This window comes from Micromys minutus (assembly GCF_963924665.1).
Source record: "Micromys minutus genome assembly, chromosome: 2".
Classification (NCBI taxonomy): domain Eukaryota; kingdom Metazoa; phylum Chordata; class Mammalia; order Rodentia; family Muridae; genus Micromys; species Micromys minutus.
In genome coordinates this window covers 75,187,549-75,209,609 of record NC_137971.1, presented here as the reverse complement: position 1 = coordinate 75,209,609, position 22,061 = coordinate 75,187,549, and the positions used below count along the sequence as shown (strand labels likewise).

Here is a 22,061-nt window from a genome sequence, read left to right as displayed (position 1 = left end):
ACTTAAGATACTCAACTAATGGTAAGACGTGTATGCTCCACCTAAATAAAAATATCTGTGTTCTGCTAAAATGGCAATAAAGTCAGAGAGACATACAGATAGACAGTGAGAGAAGTAACTTACAAATCTCTTGTTTCCTTGTCCCATTCTACTACCAGTTTCACATGAGCTGTGCCGCCTGGTCCACATGACTTTAGTGCCCTAAAGAATGAGAGTGGAGCCACATATTATTTCTAAATAAAAGTTTACTTAAATATGATTATATTCTATCTAGAATGTTTTAATTGTAGGAAATCTTTATAGCTCCCCATCAGAAAGTCTTCAACAAAACCAATGTAGCCTAATTTTGTAACTAGTTTACAAGCAGAATGAAAAATCCTAAAACATGCAACACAGAATCGAGTATAAGAAATTTAGTGTCACCTATAGATTTGCTCATACACTCTCAGATATTATGTATTTTCTTTCCAACTTCTGTCCAGAGTCTGACCCACAGACCGGATGCAGTTTCTTACGAACAGTGTTCTCACACTTGCTCACGCCCACCCCACTATCCCTAACTTATGTCCATGTCAACTCTCCTGTGCCTTCCTCCTCCATAAACGCACACTAGCCAACTCCCTGATTATCACCAGCTTTTGAGACACTCATCGCTAATGGCTAATATAATTCATCTTTCATCTTTTGTATACAGTGTAATATTTTAGATTATTTATCTTACCTACTTTCATATCTAAAACTATGTTGTTTTTAGTTTTAAAAGTGGGGGGGGGTGAGACAGGAGCTCATTCACCCCAGGTCTCAAATCACTATGTTGCCAAGAACAGCCTTCAAATTCTGGCCTTCTTGTGCTGGAATTATAGGCATGTATCATCATGAGATGTATGCTTTTTCAATAATATGTGTTGAACAGAATCACCACAATAAAAGCAGTACAATTTTTTCATTTTTATGTAGCCAAGTATGGATAGTCTACAAAATATATCTGCTAGTACAATAGATAGTAAAAAAGTAAAAAGGTAATAGAATAAATAATATTATGTATAAAAGCATAGGAGTAGCAAAGTAGAACAATTAATTCCATCAGATGAATAGGACCAATAAATGTTTTCTTAATTATGGACAGCAGAAACCATCCATGCAAAGCACATACAAGACAATGTTATGTGTTCAAGCACTCATCAGTACAATAAAGACAAAGACAGATTTGCTGTAGTGAGGAGAGGAATAGCAAAGAAACCTGACCAAAGAGGAGTAGAGTTCAAACTATGGGGCATGGGCTTTACCTTCTAGACCACAAGTTACCAGGTAAAAGTAATGACTACAATTATGGCATGCCCTGAACGTTAGCTGGAACACTTCAATCTTGGTAAATTAAGAGTGTAATTTATTTATATTTATACATACATGTGTGTATATAAATACACACACATATGTACATGTGACTGTGTGTGTTTCTGTGTGTGTATATGTATGTGTGTGTATGTATATGTGTACCCTAACATGAGCTACTCTAATTTCAAGAAAGAATAAAGAATACTTCTGTGCTGGCTAGTTTTATGTAAACTTGACATAAGGTAGTCACTGAAGAAAAGGAAGCCTCAAATGAGAAAATACCGATATAAGATGGGGCTGTAGGTAAGCTTGTAGGACATATATATTTTTTTAATACTTATTTATTTATTTTATATGAGTACACTGTAACACTGTAGCTGTTTTCAGACAGACCAGAAGAGGGCATCAGATCCTATTACAGATGGTTGTGAGCCACCATGTGGTTGCTAGGAATTGAACTCAAGACCTTTGGAAGAGCAGTCAGTGCTCTTAACCTCTGAGCCAACTCTCCAGCCCAGGACATTTTCTTAAATTTGTGATTGATGTAGGTGGGCTGAGGCCACTGTGGGTGGGGCCGCCCTGGACAAGTGGGTCCTGGGTTGTGTAAGAAAGCAGGCTGAGCAAGCCATAAGAAGCAAGCTAGTAAATAGCAGTGCTCTACGGCCTATGCATCAGTTCCTGCCTCCAGGTTCCTGGCCTATTAGTTTCTGTCCTGAATTCCTTAAATGATGAACATAATGTAGAAGTGTAAGCCCTCCCAACTTACTTTTTTATTTGGTCATAGTGTTTTATCACAATAATAGTAACCCTGACTAGGACAACTTTGTACCACTATGAATCAAAAGTAAAACAAGAAGTTAATTTCTACATGAGCTTAAAGAACCCGAGACACTTACATGGAAATCATAGCAGACATGAGACATTAAGTGGCATGTGTAAGATTCTTGAAGGTGGTTTTGTGTTTGTCTATTACCTTTCTACTGTTGGGTGGCACAAGGGCTGTTCTTCCTGAGGCAGCAAGTAAGTTATTCCCACAACACTGACCACACGCAAACTGAATGGGCATACCTGTATCAAATGTCAATGAGAATTAGGCTGGACTTAGTCAACAGCAGGTTTCCAAGCGGCATTTTCAAAACAGATCAGAGAGGCAACAAACAGTTCACCTTACAAAATACTTGTCCACTTTGAATACGAGGCACTCAAGTGCAACTTATTTATCAAGTATGTAAGCATCCCATTGCTTTTCGCTGGCACTGATTTAATGGTTTTCTATGAATACCTTAACACAGCAATGGTAATTTTTAAAATTACGCAAGTTCTGATGTCTTCACACTGGTCATATGGACTAGATTGGCACCATAAGGGAACACAGAGTAATTCAAGGGGAACTTATGCAGTGGCAACTCCTTTCAAAAACTAGAGGTAAATTCTCAGTTTTGAAAATCCCAACAAAAGCAGTTCCACTGTACTAACTGCTGCTTCTGAGTAAAATTCAAGCTCTACTGGATATCAAAGTGCTTACAAACCTGGATGCTAACAGTAGGCCTCAAGAAATACTTCATCTTCTCCAGGATCTCCTTCTGTAGAAGGTCCCATGCTACTGTCTTCTCTAGGTGCAGGACAAAGGGCAGTCCAAATCTACAACACAATGGAGTCACCTTAAAATACAGCAATCCCCTTCTAGTTGCAATGCCCTACTCTTGGTCTTTTTGGATTGGATCACAATCTAACTGGTTTTCTCAAACAGAATTTTTAAAAAAAAAACTAACAATGGTAAGAACTGCTTAGATCTCTCAGGTGAACAAATGGCTTCTGTGGAGCAAGAAGGAGGCAGAGATAGTGAACAAGAGGCATTGAAGTGGACAGGAGCGTGATCACCTATGTATATCAAGATGTAAGGTTGCAGGACCAGGTATGGCCAGTGTCTAAAAAGCAGGCAGCCACACTCTGATACTGAGAAGAGAGGCAAGTGATACTTAAAGACAGCTCCTAACTAAGGTAGAAGCCAGGAGGGCTCTGCCAGATTCCTACACCACATAAAACCAGAGACAGTTCTGTAGTTCTCAGCCTCAGCTACATCTGAAACCACCAAAGAAACATCAAAAGTGACTGTTGCCTAGGCCAGCTCCAGAGATTCTGGTGAAGTATGTCTGCAATGTAATCCAGCACTGAGGTTTTTCTGAGGAGGCCCCAGGTAGTTCTAATATGCAGTTAAAAGTTGAAGACTGTTCTGACTTCATTTATGCCCTAGTTTTTCAAACTTATATACTGATCCCTGAATGTCTCCTCTACACATCCTGATCGGTTGCAGGCCACACTCCCTCAGCATGGAATTTCCTCCCCACCTTTCTATACTCTCTCCTGCTCATCTGCATGATACCCTCATTCCCCATGAACCACAGCACTAGCCACTGGTTATAAACACTGCCTGACTTTCTATCTGCCTCCACATGCTGACTAAGCTTATGTCAACTTGATACAAGCTAGAGTCATTTTGGAAGAAGGAAACTCAACTGAGAAAATGCCCCCATCACACTGGCCTGAGGAACATTTTCTTGATTAATGACTGATCTGGGAAGGCCCACCTCATTATAATCCTGAGATGGTGGTCCTAGATAGGTGCCATAAGAAAGCAGGTTCAGCAAGCCATAGTGAGCAAGTCAGTAAGCAGCACTCCTACATGGCTTCTGCTCCAGACCCTGACTCCAAGTTCCTGCCATGGCTTCCCTCAGTGATGGAATATAATTTGAGAGTAGTATGACAAAATGAACCCTTCACTCCCCAAACAGTTCATGGTTATGATGGTTTACCACAGCAATAGAAACCCTCACTAAGACAACAACAGACTGATGACAAGAAAGAAATTTACTTACCTTTGTGGCCTAAACAGCCAATAAGTAGAAAACAGAAGCTGCTATATCAATCAGTCAATGCAATAATAACAAATCTAGCTAAAAGATGAACTTTGATGAAGACTCGGGCTGATGCAGAGTGGTAAAACTACCAAGAAAATCATTCCTAATGACCATCTAGTGGTTTACTCACCACAGTAACACTGAAGCTATTTGCCTGAAAGCCTCCGTGATTCAAATAGCTATCCCGAAGTAATGATTCCACACTCTTAAGAGCTTGGTGCCACAAAAGGGTTTTCATAGGTATCAATGCAATGAAAATACCATGAGTTCCCTTCCATTCTGTACCTTAAACACGTCATGCTTCTAATCTGCATTGGGGCCTCCTTTATACATGATTCCCCCCCCCCCCCAGATGCTAACACAGCTCACTCCTTCTCCTTGGGGCACCATCCTGTACTCTGGTTCACATGCAGACCCAGATCCTTTACTCATTCACCCCCTATCATTTTAGTTGGTATCAATTTTTTCACCATGGTAACAACTACTTGAGGTTAAATGTATTTACTTGTTTTGGGTTATCCTCCTAACTAAGATGCCAGCTTCATGAAAATAGGGAACCTGTCTATAGCCCCAGGGATGATAAACATCAGCACTGTTGATATCATTAATACTTGTGACATCTTTTATGTTTATGTTACCACCCAAGAAACTTAGTCAAAATGAAATTAATGGCTACCTTGACTAGTTCAAAACACACACACACACACACACACAAGGGGGGGGGGGACCAAAACCTAAGTCCTTCTCCTGAAACACATTCATCTGTTGTCACTTGGGTGACACTTCTGTGATAAAGCTACTTTGAAAGATACTCTATTGTTCCCATAAATTCTTTAAAAAGGCAGCAGAGAAATCTGAGAGAGATTTTGACTCCAAAATTTCCGACTTACTGTGCTGAATGAATGATGGTACCACTTGCCAAGACAGAAAATATTGGAAGAGAAAGATAATGAGTTCAGTTTGGGACATAAGTCTGAGGAGCTTGTACCATCTGAATAGGCACAGTAAGATAGAAAGTTTTAAAATACAGGTTCAAAATTCTAAAAATAGCCTTACACACATAGAATATAAGCTCCCAAAAGCTACATAAGTCTTAAAATATTCACCTCTTATTCAGATTCTAACCATAGTTTTGTAGTCTTTCTCTTTTCAATCCAACAAATAAAATCAGCTTCTGCAAAAATTCCTGCTGAATATCAAAACCAAAAACTAACTGCAACTGAGCATGCTGGCACATGAGCATGCATGGCAAATTCAGTGTTTGGGATTTGAGGTTAGAGGTTCAGGAGTTCATGGGTAACCTGGAATACATATCCCTACCTCCAAAACAAAAAGAAATTTCCATTAAAAGTAGATTTTTCATCCCTGCTTTCAAAAACGATTTTAAAGCATTTAGCCTCAGAATGTCAGTAGTTATTGGGAAGTAGATGGCTCTTACCTTTTCCCTTGCTGTCCTGTGCAGGCCCGGTTACACACAAGCAGAACAATCTTGTCACTGGCCACTCTGGTGGGCAAGTCTACTCTCCCTTGTTTTGCTGCTGTTGGTGCTGGGGAAGACAGCCTATGATGATCCAAGCCAAATTTCAAGTGGTTTAGATTGTTGTTTAAGTGAATGCCTGAAGCAAAATAAGAACAACTCAACTTAGCTCATCAAGATCCTTTTCATTCATTCGTTACAAAAAATAGAATTTTTTTTTTTAAACTGTCATTTATAATTTAAACAATTTAAAATAGGGACACTGTAAGGTCACTCATCTAGCCAGTAGGCTGAGTATCAGCATTCATTGTTTCCTTTAAAGTAGGCTTCCCTATCTTTTAAAACTGGAAATTAGACCTCTCCATGAGTCTAAGTCAAACATGGTTTTGAAGAACAAGTTTAATAGAATGACCCACAAATACAATTTAAAGTTAGATGCAGTAACCAGTAATCAAATGTATTCCAGAAGCAATACAGACAACATTTGCAATCATCTACAAGGTTTGACTAGCAGTTTCTTGTCCCCGATTATTATAACAAGAGGTAAACTGTGTGAGAACATAACTAGAACAGATCAACCCATATTAGCAAGGACAAAGATGCCTGACAGATTAGCACAAATCTTCAGTGTCTTATAGCAGAATTTCCTGTTATGTAGGGCCATTCAGCTCTTCAATGCTACCACAAGGCTCTGTACTTAATCAATGGCAATATCTGTTAATTTCTTTGCTCATTCAAAAGTATGTCACCTAATGAAACGCACCCCCATAAGGAAAAAGAGGCCCTTCTGCCAACACTACCAATAATAGCAACACTAGAAGAGAAACAGAACAGCTTATAGATAAAGACCTCTCTGCCAGCACCACCAATAATAGCAACACTAGAGGAAATAGAACAGCTTACAGACAAGCATTCACAGCAGGGTTCTGGTAACACCTAAGCAGCCACCAATGGAAGACTTGCTGTTACGATGCAGTAGCATTATAACAATTTGAATGACAAATGTATAGCTAATATCAAGATAAATTTCAAATAGTTTAAAAAGGCAATCACTAGAAATACAACAAACAAACAAAAAAACCCAACAACCTGAACTTGAATAGAGCTGTTAGAGGGAACACATTTTAGGGGAAAAGAAATTCCAAAGGAACAAGAGTTGGTATCACCTTATAACCATTTTAAACTGTGATGTGAAAAAAATAAAAGATAACAGAAACCAAATCTGAAACAACAAATTACCTCATTCCTGAGGTTCTTGGCAAAGTAAGTGTGGGAAGTGAACATGATTCCTAGTGTGATAAGGGGATCAGATCACCTACTACAAAGGTCCACTCTTCAAATAACAGCCGTGTCTCCTAACCAACGAGAGCTGGGGCCAGGGAGCTAAACCCTCTACTTCACAGCTGTCATTCCCAGAGTGAGGAATACGGCGAGCTCTCTCTCACATGTGCTATCCAACGGAGCACTCACAGGGTCTTTAGATCTTAGACTAATACATGCTTGTAAGTGATGAACTTTTCAACAAAGACATGCTCTAGATAGAGTATGATGTTAGGACATGAGATTCATTAATGAATAGGGACTCAATGTATAAAATAATACTTAGGCAACCAGTGAGCAGAGACAGATCAGAGGAATTTTTCCAATGAAAAATCACTAACTAGACTCTTACTGCACATTAGAAACAGCTAGGTATAAAAAGATGGAAGCATAAGGTGGCCAGAGCTCCAAAAATGTCAGTTTAGTGGGAAAGACAGAAAACAGGTCATTTTCATACACACATGCTAGATGAATAGAAGCTCTGCAAACCAGAGGAGCTAGTAGCCAACAAGTCCTTTAAAGCCTTAAGGTCTTGGTCCCCAGCTAAAAACACTACTAAGAAGCAGTGCACACTCAAGGAAATGAGGCTTCTACTGGGGTCATACTTCTACTCACTTACTGTCTGTCTGTCTTTGTTGGTACCTGACTCTGTCCAAATGTATTTTTTATTTAGTTACAAAAGAAGTGGGGACTACTCTTAGTTATATATTCATTATTTTTAATAATTAGTTTTCAGACTTCTCTCTTCTGTTTTAGTCTCAAATTTATTTATATTTTTATTTACTATTGGGCACAGGAACACAAATTCCTGTGACAATAAGATGGACACAGAAAACCAACAAAAAGAGAAGAAAATGTGGAATAGTGATTTAGAGGTGATGGTATATAAAAAGAAAAGAATCTTCCTGACTGAATGGGAAGAAGGCATCTAAGGATGCAAGTGCAATTCATGTCCAAAGTAGAAGAAAGCAAATAAAAAGGTTGTTATTAACACTTAACAGAAGAAGAAATTAGCCTTGTTCTCTGAGTAATGTGAGGAAGGATGTCTTTACAATGTGTTCAGTGGTTTCCAAGAACTTAGAAAAAGGAACAGAACAGAGACATTAAAACCCAAACACAGAAAAGCTGGTGAGACAGGCCTCTAGACAATGTGAAGGCATGAAAAGAACTGTGTATAACAGGCAGGTGAAGAGTCACATGCTCATACACAGAAATCAGATTTGGTGTTCAGAAGGAACACCTAAACAAACTAAAGATAATAAAAATCTAAAAAAACGTAACAGTGTGTGCACTTAATCACAGTTTTTTAAATTATCTACTGTCATATAACACATCAATGCCCACAGTGGTGAAATCTGTAAACTGTTTCACACTATAAAACATGACCATTTACCTCTTTGACTCAGAATTCCTTCGGGCCTAAATATTTCTGGAGTCTCAAAGGCAAAAATGCAATCACTTTCATGAACTGTCTCCAGGTCATCTGTGTCACTAAAGGAACGATGAAATCCATCATAGTACATTTCCGTTAACACAATCTAAAAAATGAGAAAAATGTGAACAACTGTGTAACTGGAAATTCAGTATAAAATGATCTTCTAATCCTATGCTGACCTTCAGAAGACCTTCATGCTAGAAATATTCAGTGAGGGCTATTAGATAGCTTCTAGGACCATATTTGCTGGTAATGAAAGACTCTTAGAAGTATAGTAACCTCAGCAACTGTCTAACAATACACTCTAAATCCAGACCACTTATGGCACTAAATCCAGAGTTCCTCCGAGTCTGAGGATAGGTGATGACAGAATTATTCATTCTTCTGTTTCACAGGAGGAAGAAGGCAACAGAGACCTGCCTAAAGTTCCACATGATTTCAGTCTAGGAGAGAACAGTCTACATCTGAATCTAAGACATTCTTTCATAACACTAAATTCTCCTCTTTTCTGATTAAAAAAAAAAAAAAGTCAAATGACCATGGCTATCTATATTGGAACCAGTAAAGTCAACTCAAATGCTCAATGCTAGAAACAAGTTAAATGCAGCCCTACTGACTTGAAAAGCTATGAGAAAGGATGACCTGCATATTATCTGCATTCTGAAGCTAAATCCTAAGTAAAAAAAAAAAAAAAAAAGTAAGGCTAAGAATGACATGAGAAAAATAATTCTACTTTTAGATAAGACTGTACGATACTCTCAGGAAAATAATCTAAATACCTCATAACACAGCACTAAAGTTAGTGACCTTTTTGCTTGTTTGTATAGATGATTAAGACACTTTTAACTTCTAAGTTTTATTTTTATGATGAAACACAAAAACAAAAGGCAGGGAAGAAAACCACAGTTACATTTAGAGCTTCTGCTACATGTTCAGCAGTGCTGTCCAAGGGCAAAAGGACTAGACTGGGCAGAGCAAAAGTGCCACCTGCCATCAAAAAGGCACCAGTGGGCACCAACTGCCAGCCTGCCCCACCACCACCCCACTAGTACAATATTAAAGAAGTCCATGAGGTAGAAAGGCTGTGGTCTGTTTCACAAATGGCCCTGGGGGCTGGCAGGGACTCTTCCCACATTTCCTTCTAAGGAATTTAATGTTTATTCTGCTCTTCTCCTGGTAAGCATGGAGGTATCATTCACCTCTCCAGAAAGCTGAGAGCTAAAGCAAACTAGTAATTACATCACCAATTTATACCACACAGGAAAATAATGAGACAGCACTGAGGCTTTAAAGATACAGCTGTGTCTACTTGGATGCCAAGACCTCTCCTCTCTCTGCCTTCTCCTTATTCTGGTCAGAAAAAGAATCAAATAGCAATTTAAAGTAAATAAAGTATCAATAGTTTATCATTGTGCCAGAACTCAGCCTATGAAGACAAGAGAGATCTGCTACATTAAAGCAATACTGCTTTAAGTGTAATTGCCCAAATAGGGCCAAATGAGGCCAAAGAACAAAATACCCTTATTATTCAAATGGTTAATTACATAGAAGTTTCCAAAAGCTATCCAGGGAAAAGCTTTTTCACTGGTAAGTCATCCTTCCTTATAAATCCTATGACATGTTTCCTGTGATGTTTTTCCAGATAGACCTCAGGTACAATGCACTTGCTCACAGGAGTAAGGCTCTGGGTCCAAACCCCACAACAGGGCCAGAGAAGAAGCACAAAGAGCATGTACTACATACAGAACACCATACTGGAAAGATGTGCACTCTCACCACCAAAATAGGCAGGAGGGATTCCTAAGCCTCTCCGTTAAATGTTACAGGAGTAGTGTAAAAGGCCAAGTAATTACACTTTAGAAACAAAGCTGCAAGGTCTTACATAAAGCCGTTTTCCTTTTATATATACAATTAATCGAAGCAAGAAACAGTTTTCTATTCGCTATATTCTTTGTGTCTGGATTCCTCCACCCATCTGCCCCTCAACACTAAATGCAACTGATTTTAAATTTCAAACATGTTTAGCAGAAACTGGGGTAAAAAATCCAGATAAGCAGAATGCAACCCTTTAATGACTCATGTATAGTTTGGTCTTAGCAGGTTATTACCTGATCAGTGGGGATCTTTGTCTCCATAGACACGGCTTCCCGAAGTCTGGCAACAGTCCCTGACAGAGGCACAGCCACACCGATCCTCATACAGTGGGAACATTTCCCTTGATACACTACAGTGACATAGAGAGGCCTGTACAGATCAAAGTCAGATCTTCCCATTAGTTACATATTTTAGCTCAAATATAGAAGAAATGAAACAAACCTGACCTAAAATCAACACAAAAACTAACAGGAAGCCTGGCATGCACAGCCCTGCCTTCCCCAGCATGACACAAACCAGAACAGTGGATATGCCGATATGCCTACCGCTGCAGCACCTGGAACCTGTGATACACAAGACGCTATCTAAAAGGGGGTTGGGGAACTCCCCTTTATCTGGAAGCCAAATGGGAATAGTTCATTTAGACCTAACTAAAAACTACTAAACAAGTTGAAAAAACTTTGAAAAACCCATCGTCATAAAAATATATTTCAAAAATAAAATATTCATAATTGGCTCTGCTTTTTGCTTCAAAACAGCCTGAGCTTCTGCAAACTCTTTAAAATCTGAAATAAGTATAAGCAGGGTCTCCAGAGAATCTAGGACCACAAGTGAGAAAGACTATGGCCTGGGCTTGCCTCTGTCACGTGCCTGCTCAGCTTTCACTCTGACTGTGCTTCAAGAATGTTGCAAGGCTTGTGCTATTACACCTATTATTTAACTAAACAAGTGAAAAGCCTTAACTGGAGGCTCCAGAAGAAAAAATACCCTATCACAGCACACTGCTAATTTTACACATACATTCTTACCTTGTATGGGGTAGAGGAATTGGCAAAGAAATGCACAGAAAAGGGTCAAAAGTGTTGCTCTGTTTCTGACAATGAGGACATGTCAAAGAAGATCTTTGAAAACAAAAATGTAAAACATTCACATTAATATCACACAGAACTACATCAGGCAGACAAAAACAAGAGGGAACATGCCATTTGCTCCTACCTGTACTGGGCTTGAAAAAGTTCTTGTACAAAAGTGCTACACACAGGAAAAGATGGTCCCTCAGGCATCATATCTGTCTCTGATGGGGGCTTTTTAAAAAAAAAGTACATATTTCCATGTTACGTTTTGTCTTACATGTACTTTATGCTTATTGTAACTAGTAAGATTTCAATGCATACTATCAAACCTTTAAAAAAAAATCAAGTGCTGACAAAAATATATTCATATAGTTTTATTGCAAAATGATTTTAAAAATCTGTACATGTATCTCTTTTTTTGTTAAATAAAGTTATAAGAAAAAAAAAGTAAAATTCACAGGCTGGAAGTACCAGTTCTTGAGTGAGATTGAGTCTAAAGTGTCACAAATATTTAACATCCTTTCTAAGCTGTATATGGAAGCCAGATGCTCTGTAACATATTGTGCTAAAGTGAACAGAACATAGTTCACAAGGACTCATCCCTCAGACCACTGCCACCATGTTTATCTCTCTCTAGCTGGTACAGACTGGCCAGCTCTTCCCTAGATTATTACAATCTTAACTTGATGCTTAATCCACAGTTTGCTTCATATTTGATTCAATTTCTTTATGTCCCTAACTACTAAACATCTGCTACCACATGTTGAGAGCATTGTATAGAACGTTAGGGTATAGAACGTTAGGATACAAGGACTAGTAACACAGTACCTAGCCTTTAGGCTGTTCCCATATAGTAAGTCAGCAATATCTACATACTTATATGACAGTACAGGGTTCAGGAACAAACGGACCTTAAATCAGAATCACCCATCAAGTTTCTAAAACTAGAAAATTTGAAATACAGAACAGACTTGTCACAAACTTCAAAGGTTCCCTGGGGAAGTACTCTTCCATATGAACCACTTTATCATATTGAGGATACATGTAGAGAAGTTGAGTAAGAAAGGCTATGTTTCTCAGTAGGACCATTCTGGACTCCGTTTCTATGTTCAAATCCAAGTCTAACAGCAGAGGTATTCATACGTTTCCTCTCTGGCCGAATTATTTGTCCTACTAATCGCAAAGTATGTGTCTTAGTGTAATCGAAAGCAACCAATTCCCCTCTGCCCCCATTAGACTTACATTGCCAGCACAATAATAAGCAGATAAAATACCCCAAAAGTGCCCACTTAGTTTTATGCACACAGAGCTAGTCACTACTTAATGCAACAAGCCCAGTCAGTGGATGTTTGTAAGAAGAGTTCCTTCTCTCTTTACCCTTTTCCTGCTCCCTGACTGCCCCAAGGACTGCATGGACTCACCTTCAGAGGAGGCTGGCCACTCTGCTTTACGGCATGATTGAGGTCTTCATGAACTCGATCCAAAAGCCATAGTAGGAACTCCTGGGCATCATGTTGGGAATTTCCTCGATACTGCAACGCATTCTTTGACACAATACTCTGCAAGTAAATAATCAGCATAAACAGTTATTATGAGTTCTGGCTCAAAAGACTATCATAATTCTGAAAGAGAGATATAAAATATTAAAGATATCCCCCAAAAATTCCAGAAAAACAAAACCAGAGGAATATTCTAATAAATTAAATTCAACAGCAAGGTACTTCTTAGCTGTGACACTCGTACAGTAACAACAAGGAAACCAATACAGACTTTTAAGGGGCTCTTACTCTACTTCTGCTGACTTTTCTGTAAATTTGAAATTTAGGAATTTATTTTTAAAATTAATATAGCAGTTGTACAGAGAAGGTGTGGTGGAAGTAGAACACAAGCTAGAGGATAATGACAAACAAAGAGTTGGAGGATAATGATGCCTCAAGACATGTCACAAGCCTTAAAGGGCAGAGGCAGGAATGGGGGGGTGGACATATGTAAACACACAAAAATAGTAATTAAGTATGACACCTTTATAAAAGGCCAAGAAGTCCAAGAGACCTGAAAGTGCAGGTCTGCAAGGAAGAGCAAAAGGAATGAGTAAAGACAAGACTTACTCAGGAAAAACTAACTCTAAAAGCAAATCAAAGATGATACAGGAAGCCAGGAAATGGTCTTAAGTGAACTGGCTAAGACCATGTGCTCCAAGAAGAGAAGATGGATGGACTATTCTAAAGTAAAAAAGTGACTTGTGGGGATTGCTACAGAATAATGTATGCAGAACATTTTACATATAAAGGAGACAAACAGCACTTAAAGTTTAGCTATTAGTGTTTAATTTGGAGTAGGGAGTGGTACACAGTGGTAAAGCAGTTGGGAAATAAAATGAGAATAGAAAACATGAGTCTAAGACAACACTGTAAAGAAATACATGAGAAGGCAAACTTGCAAGAGATTTAGAAATATGTCATAATCAACAGAATCTGTGGCCAATTAGAGACTTAGGAAGAAGGCCTCCATGCCACCCATGTCTGCTCAGACAGAAGTTTTTACATACATCAAGACAGAAGGGAAAAGGGGAAAGAGGAGGATAAGTTCTCTTTCAAATCTACTATGCCTGAAGCTCTGTGGGTCCTATAGGAGGAGAAAAGGTCAGACAACCAAGAAAGTGCTCATGTGAGCTCAGTGCAAAAGTCTACACTAAAAACAAACATACAAAAGTCAACAGGTGAGTGACTGTAACCATAAATACCATTGAGATTGCCCAGTGATATCAGGAGAGATCAAGCCAGAGGAGAAAATTCAGAAGACACATATATTCAGGTATGGGAGGACATCAAAGGAGACTAAGAAAAAAAAGTCATTGGAGCTGTGGCCAAGAAAATCAAGAGCACAATGTCTAAAGAGCCAAATGAAGAGGCCCATGAGGGAAATGACCTACCAGTATTATTAAAGGTAAAGAATGACAAAGCAAACCAACCAAGTACAAACTGGATCCAGCAGGTACTTGCCATGTAAGCCTGGCAACCTGAGTATGATTCCTAAAACCCATGTAAAGGTGGAAAGAAGAAAACCAGTTCCACAGAGTTGTACTCTGACCTCCACGCAGATGTCTTAGTGTGTGTGCACACATCCACACACCCATCACACAGGCAAACACACACAGAATCAAACTGCCTATTTCCAATTAAAAAAATAATGAAGACAAGAAAGAAAGGAAGAAAGAAAGAAAGAAAGAAAGAAAGAAAGAAAGAAAGAAAGAAAGAAAAAGAAAGGAAGGAAGGAAGGAAGGAAGGAAGGAAGGAAGAAAGGAAGGAAGGGGAGACAGGTTGTAATTTAATTGTGAAGAATTGTCACAGCTTGACGACAATTACATGTAACAAAAAAAAGTTGATTATAAAATATTTTGGGATTTGGTTTGGGAGGAAGAGTCAAAGAAATATGAGAAATAATGCATGTAACACCAAGAAAACTCACCAGCAAACAAGAGAGTGAAGTCAGGCATGGTTGCTCACATCAAAGATCTTATCAGCTGAGAATGTGGGACAAGAGGATTGCTGTGTGTTCAAGGCCAGCCTGAACTGCAGAGACTGACCTTGTCTCAAGAAAAGAATAGTGGAGGAAGGACCTGATAGCAAATAGAGCTAGAAGAATACAACATTGATGTCATCCATCAACAGCATGCAGGGGTCAGGTACATGACTGCCTCCACTACACTACCCAAATTCTCCCAGCAGAGGTCAGACTTCCTTCTTGGTCTATTTCTACTTATTTATCTATCTCCATTAATAAATGGGTCTCTTCCCTGGTGGTCTAATGATTAGGATTCAGCCCTCCAGATCTTTGCCTCTTCAGTGCCTCTGTAGCATTTACACACTTGACATCTTCACCACTATAAAATGTGTTGGCTTGTGGCCTCTGTTCCTTCACTTAGGAACATCAAAACAACATCATTGGTATATACAGTAGAAAAATAGAGATGAATAGGTAGCTGGTGATACTAGGTCAGTAAAGAATACCAGGAATGTAATTAAAGTTTCTTTTGTTTCTGACTTGGGTAATGACCAGGAACAAACCTGAAAATAAGAGACCACAGAGTTCTTAACATGCTGAGTTTGAGGCACCTATGTATCACTCCAAATATGGCTGAACATGGCTCAGGAAAGAGATCTAGGGAGTAATTTAAATCAGAAAGGCATATGACTATCAAATGAGCAAAGAGAACTGCTCAAGCACTATCTAGTGAGAAGAGCAGCCACCAGGCCAGAATCTTGACATGAGCCTAATAAAAAGAAATGAGACTGACTGGTCAAAGGGGTCAACACAAACTGAACCTCAAGGAGATGAAAGCAACAATGCAAAATACCACAGACAAGTAACATAAGCACGGGGTAGTCATGCTCTGGGCTCACTTGCCCATTTGAGCTCAGTGAAGCAAACGTCTATCACAAAGGAGTACAGCAGAAGACAAGGAAGGAAAGTGAACAGCTTCCACTGACCATTCTCCATATCCCAGAAGCTGAGTTGTGCAAGCAAGAAAGAATCTGTGACTGCCTAGAGGGGCAGCTAATGGAAAAGAGAGATCTGAAGAACATTCTTCAGCTCAAAAAGTCAAGGAATTCTTACACAGGTTAGGAGCTCAGGCAACAGAAGCAAGCAAAGACAGTCCTACCCAGATGAACTCTACACAGGAGAAGATACCGGTTCCTCCAGGTTGTATAGTTTGCTTTACAGAGGTCCTATGTATCATGAGTGAGATAACAAGTCGTATAGCATGTGGCTAGGGTGTAGCAACTATCAGAAGCACAGCAACCCTCTGTTCTAAACATACTGGTATTTTCTTCAGTGTGTGTATCCCAGAAACAAATTAACCAAAATCACAAGCTTCATTATCTATCAATGAAACTTTACACACAGCAGCCTCTAAAATTTCAGGACCAGGTCAACATTTAATTTATCAAGACTGTATTGTTTGCTTATGGTTCTTACCACTAACATTTCAAGTCATCTAGACTCACCCACCAACCACTATGTACTAAGATACTGTACTAGGTTGTTTAGCAAGACAGATGTCAAGCAAAACTAAACAGGTAACTGAACTAAATCAAACCTAACTAGGACAAAATCTATCCTGGACCAATCCCATCCTCGATCACCATATCAGAAACTGAAGGAACTCAAGGAAAAAAAAATTCCACTGAACAAACACTAAAGCTCCTCTTTCTGCCACTTTTAGCTCCTCAATATGGTGACAACTCACCAAAGACACATAAAGGACTATTTATCTTTCCTCTTCCTTAGACAAACAAATAAGAGAAAAATAGTTAATTATTTAGTGTGTGCCTCAAAAAAAAAAAAAAAAAAAAAAAAAAAAAAAACAAAAAAAAAAACAGCAAGTCACCTAAGTGGTTCCAGCTACCAGATATGTCTGATTTACTGATAAGTAAGCAGGAGAGAACCTGGTGGTCAAAATCTTTAACTGTCTCAACCCCTACAGCCTGGTAAGAGATTTCATCATGTTCTAAGTCATATCTAATTCTACCTTGATTTACCATTTAAGATTCTTGTTTTCACCATTAAGTCTCAATTTATTTAATGTCCTAAATTTAGTCACTATATTCTGTAAATTTTCTTTAAAAATATGTATTAATTTTATATATGTGATTACACTATTGCTGTCTTCAGACACACCAGAAGAGGGCATAGGATCCCATTACAGATGGTTGTGAGTCTCTATGTGGTTGCTGGGAACTTAAACTTGAGACATCTAAAAAGGCAGTCAGTGCTCTTAACTGCTGAGCCATCTCTCCAGCCCTTCAAGTTTTTAATAGCTTATTATCACTAGCATCTGCTGAATAACAGCATATAGTGAAGCATTAAAATTATGTAATACATTGCTTCTGTGAAAAGTAAAACATGAACCTTCCTAAACTGAACTTCATATACTTGTGTATGTTTTATAGAACCTAGGTATTTCTGCTTGGAAAATATTAAATCGAGTCTATTGGCTTAAGACCTATATTTCCTACTATAATTAAATGAATTGTCTCCTAAGTTGATGATCCTTGCACACACCCAATAAAAGTCAAAACATTTGCAAGACATTTTATAACATCTTTTTAACTAAGTATCACTGCTTTTCCCTCAGAACAAAATGACTTAGGAACATAGCTCAAAATAAAGTCTACATAGTTGAAACTATAAATCTCTAGACATGAGCTGTATGAGCAGAAATCATCATAGAGCCCCATGAACAAACAGGCAGCAACATCTCATGCTCTAGAGAAAACACTGACTGGTCACAAACATTTATTACCTGATCCCAAGACAAAGACAACACAGTAATGATCCGACATGACTGACTGATCAGAAGTTAAACTACTCTTCTGGAGACAAAGTGTTTTGTAAAATTCATCAAACTAATCACTATCTACTTTCTTTGCCAGAAAAGAGAATGGAATTTATTTCCTAAGGGTAGGGGGAGCTGGCCCAGTAAGACAGCTCAGCAGGTCAAGACGCTTGCCACCAAGCCTGATAAATCTGAGTTTGATCCCTGGGATCCACATGATAGAAGGAGAGAACTGACTCTCACTAAATGTCCTCTAACATCCATATACACACAAACTTAGTGAATAGAATGTTAAAAACAGTCACAGAATTCAGGACAACTACACAGGTTCAAGATTCCTAGTCCAAAATGTTCCAATATACAAATACAAATTTGTGTGTGTGTGTGTGTGTGTGTGTGTGTGTGTGTGTGTGTGTGTGTGTGTTGGTGTTGGTGGTGGTGGTGGTGGTGGTGGTGGTGGTGGTGGCGGTGGACTAATGCTAGAAATAAATAAGCACTTGTCTTGAAAACAGTTCATCTTTGGAATCTGACTTTCGTGATACCTACTAAGCTAATGAATAACTAAGCCTTAGGGGTTGATCTTTGTGACAATGGGTGAGTGCTATAAAACACATCAGAAGGTCGAGGAAACAGTGAGAAAGACAAAGTACTTACATAGCAGTATGACATGCAGGGCCCAGAATGCAACCATGGTCAAACAGTACTGTGCCCTTCATCTATTCCCTCACCTTCACCTCTTCCATGGAGGCCCTTAGCCTACCAGTACAAACCTGTCAACAGAACCTGAAGACAAAACCTGAAGTCTTGACCTTCTGACTTGCTAAAAAAACCTCCACCTCAACCTCTGACCCACTCCTTTAGATACATACAGGGTCTCTGGTGAGGGCAGAGAAAAAATATGCAGATTCTATTATGTGCATTTCCAAAACCATGAAGAGTAGATTTATCCTGTAGTGCTACAGAACCTTGAAAACAAGGAAAGGGAAGATATCTTAAGCACAGCTTTACTAATCCTGGCGACACATCGGGAAACAGCCAAATCAAACCAGACAAAGCTCACGTCCCGATAACAGCAGAGGTCCTTCATTGTTAGTCTGTGACAAAACTTGAGCACTCCAAGGTTTTGTCAAGTGTAATTATTTTTTAAGTGACTCTACTTCTAAAGTGAAACTAAGACAAAATAGGACCAGGCTGGAAAAGCTCTGATTTCACTTTTTAAGTCACCAAATCTTAGGAGAAGCTCAAGAGGCCCCTTCATAACTGTATTATATCACTTAAAACAGTATTAACTGTAAGATTTACAGGTGCATATACTGGGCTCAGAGTAATTATAGGTGTTATTTCCTACAAAGTCCATCCTAAAGAAAATTCTATGCTACAGTATTAGTAGTTACAAATGGTATGGTGGTTTAATCACAGCACTAAGGAGGTAGAGGCAGGTGTTTAAGATCTCTGTGACTTTAAGACCAACCTGGTCTACATGGTGATTTTCAGGTCAGCAAGGGCTATGTAGAGACCCTGTCTCAAAAAGAAAAAAAAAATCAACAGCAAAAATAAAATTTGAGAGAATTATGAAGTAGCTTGTCGCTTGTCCAAAGCAAACAACACTCAGCCTTAGGACATTTCTGTCCAAGACCTTTCATTGACAAATAAAGCATCTTGCAACAATTGTAACCGAATGTTTCAACTGAGGCTCACACGGGGCTTAAGTTTTCTCACACTGGATGTCAATTGTCTATGCAGACAAAAATGTGTTTAAAGACTGAACAACAGCTATACTCACCTACAGGCTTCTGGAAGTTTATTTGCTAATTTTAAATTAACCTTAAATTTAAATTCATGTTTCCATTTTATTCTCAAGTGCATTCTTCCTATAATAAATATAGGCTAAAGGGCCAGTGAGAAGGTTCAGCAGGTAAAAACAATTGCTGAACAAGACTGATAACCTGAGTTCAACCCCTGGAACCCACTAAAGGTAGAAGAAAAGGACTTACCAAAAAAAAAAAAAAAGGCACTTAGGCACATGGGAACACACACACACAGTAAAACAAACAAGTAAAATATAACCCAAAATATAACCTGAAACAAACATGCAGTTTATCTATAAGATAGTATTTAAAAAGTAAGGAGGCATTCAGAATATTTAGGAAAACCAAGTGGCAGCATGTGACTACTTCTCTGCCCAAGCATCCTAGGGTTCTAGAGAGCAACCAGAGACGGCCCAGTTCTTTCATCAGGCCAAGTAAAGGCAGGTGCTCTGCACCTCACACTGTTCAAGCTGCTCTGCCTGAACAGATTCATGCTCACTGTCCCCTGCATACAGAGGGAGCTGACTGCAGGTCTAGTGACCGCAGCTCACCACAATATATGAATATATCCAATTAAGTAATAAGTAATGTAAAAAGTGTGTTCTTTTTCTCCTCACTGGTATTTCCCAATATAAAAATCTTCCCAACTATAGCAAAACAGGGCCTTTTTTCCTTTTTTTTAAAGGGAGGTGAGAAATTTTGGCTTGGAATTTAAAAGCAAACACCTAAACCTGACACAACAAAAAGGTCATCATCATTAGGGAAGTATAGCAGTCATAAACAGTTAAGTATCAAAGAAGAAAACTGGAAAAGTCATCTAAATATCTAAGGAGCTGGTACATACTGCTACCACAGAACATAAAAATGTTTCATTTTAAAAGCATCAAAATGTACAATTTAAGTTTACACAATTTAAAAGAACTGGTACCTTAATACAGCATTTAATTAAAAAAAATACTTACAAAGCCTAAAACTAAAATTTTCTGGGGCAAAGCGACAGCTGCCAGTATAGAACAACTGAGGAGGGAAAGAGAAAAAGAACTCCATCTACTCATTGCCTTCCAGAGAGTAGGAATACAGCTAAGTGTCCTAGGAAGCGAAAAAGCACAGTAGTGTCAGCTTCCCAATCAGACAGACGGAAGCCAGAGAGAAGCATAACCCTGCAGTGCTTCTTCAGGAGAAGCAACCTATTCCTCTTAGGGGGTTGAGTAAGTGGGAAAGGCAAAGAGTGGGAGAGAAAATAGGCAAGGCTACCCTATCTTAACTACCTATAGGTCCAAGTATACACATATAATTATTCCTATGGAGACTGGTTCCACAGCATCTGTGGATACTTGAACTACAGATGCTCAAGAACCTATGACATATTAGCCTATGGACATCCCAATATAAATTAAACCATGAGATATAATACAATGTAAATCATTGGTATACTACTGTATTGTCTAGGGAACAATAATTTGGGATAGGAGATTTGTACATATTGGATACAGATGTGGTTTTCTTCCTTTCTAGAAAATGCACAGACTACCAGACAATAGACTATATTTTGCACAAGAGGGAAGATAGACAGACTGACAGACAGATGCATGTGTGCGCGCGCACACGCGCACACACACACGCGCGCACACACACACACACACACACACACACACACACACAGCGTATATCCTCCTGATTTTGGAGATGCTAATACTTAATACCTGACCTGTGTTTCTGACTTTTTAAACAAGGAATCCAAACTATTGTAAAAAGATTGTTGCTTTGAATTATTTTCTTTCTACTGCATCTTTACAGCTGAGATATCTATTAGGAGTAACCAAGAGATGTTATTCCTAAGCAAATCTATAGTTTCACTATACATCATACATTTATAATGCTATAAACCCAGGGTAAACCCAATAAATCTTAAATGGCTTTTAAGTCACAGATTGTGCATCTCTATCCACACCCCACACTGCATGCTTGACAGCCAAACCAGGCCAACTTCCTCAGGCTCAGGGAGACAAAGTCTCTCTGCTTGTTGAATATTACAATGTGATCTCATTAAAACCAACCCAGATGAAGAGCCCCCAAGTTTTTGGGTTTTCTTTTTTCTTTCTTTTTTTTTTTTTTTTTTTTTTTCTCATCAAAAGACAATTTAGAATCTTCCCACAACCCTAAGTCTGATCTGGCCCAATTTTGGCCAATTTTATTTTGATTAAGTCTTGGTCATCTCCCTAAAGTATAAGAACACTAAATAGAAGTCTATGGATACTCAGCAAAGGGAAGCCTGTGGAGTCAGAATAGAGTGATACCTAATGGCAAACTGTTACTATCATACAGATACCCTTCCACTCTCTAGGCCTGGCTGGTGCCTCCTGTGTGTGATATTGGGAAACTGGTCCCCCAGCTCTGCATTAAACCTGTAAAATGGTTTCCACTTAGCAACATAGAAGATTCCTTTTTAAATTTCAACGGAACATTCTCTCCAACTGCTA

At 38.8% G+C, this 22,061-nt stretch overlaps 1 protein-coding gene across 2 annotated transcripts in view; it reads right to left on the bottom strand.

The window, feature by feature from the left end:
• Positions 1-22,061, bottom strand: part of USP31 (ubiquitin specific peptidase 31) — a gene marked incomplete at both ends in the record, with an annotated part of 55,245 nt that overhangs the window by 17,932 nt on the left and 15,252 nt on the right. For both annotated transcript variants that reach the window (XM_080912463.1, XM_080912464.1), the window contains 9 exons: positions 124-201; positions 2,309-2,403; positions 2,865-2,976; positions 5,692-5,869; positions 8,444-8,588; positions 10,594-10,729; positions 11,389-11,481; positions 11,576-11,664; positions 12,855-12,992. In XM_080912463.1, the coding sequence (XP_080768589.1) occupies positions 124-201; positions 2,309-2,403; positions 2,865-2,976; positions 5,692-5,869; positions 8,444-8,588; positions 10,594-10,729; positions 11,389-11,481; positions 11,576-11,664; positions 12,855-12,992 (1,064 nt within the window). The remainder of the gene's footprint in view (positions 1-123; positions 202-2,308; positions 2,404-2,864; positions 2,977-5,691; positions 5,870-8,443; positions 8,589-10,593; positions 10,730-11,388; positions 11,482-11,575; positions 11,665-12,854; positions 12,993-22,061) is intronic.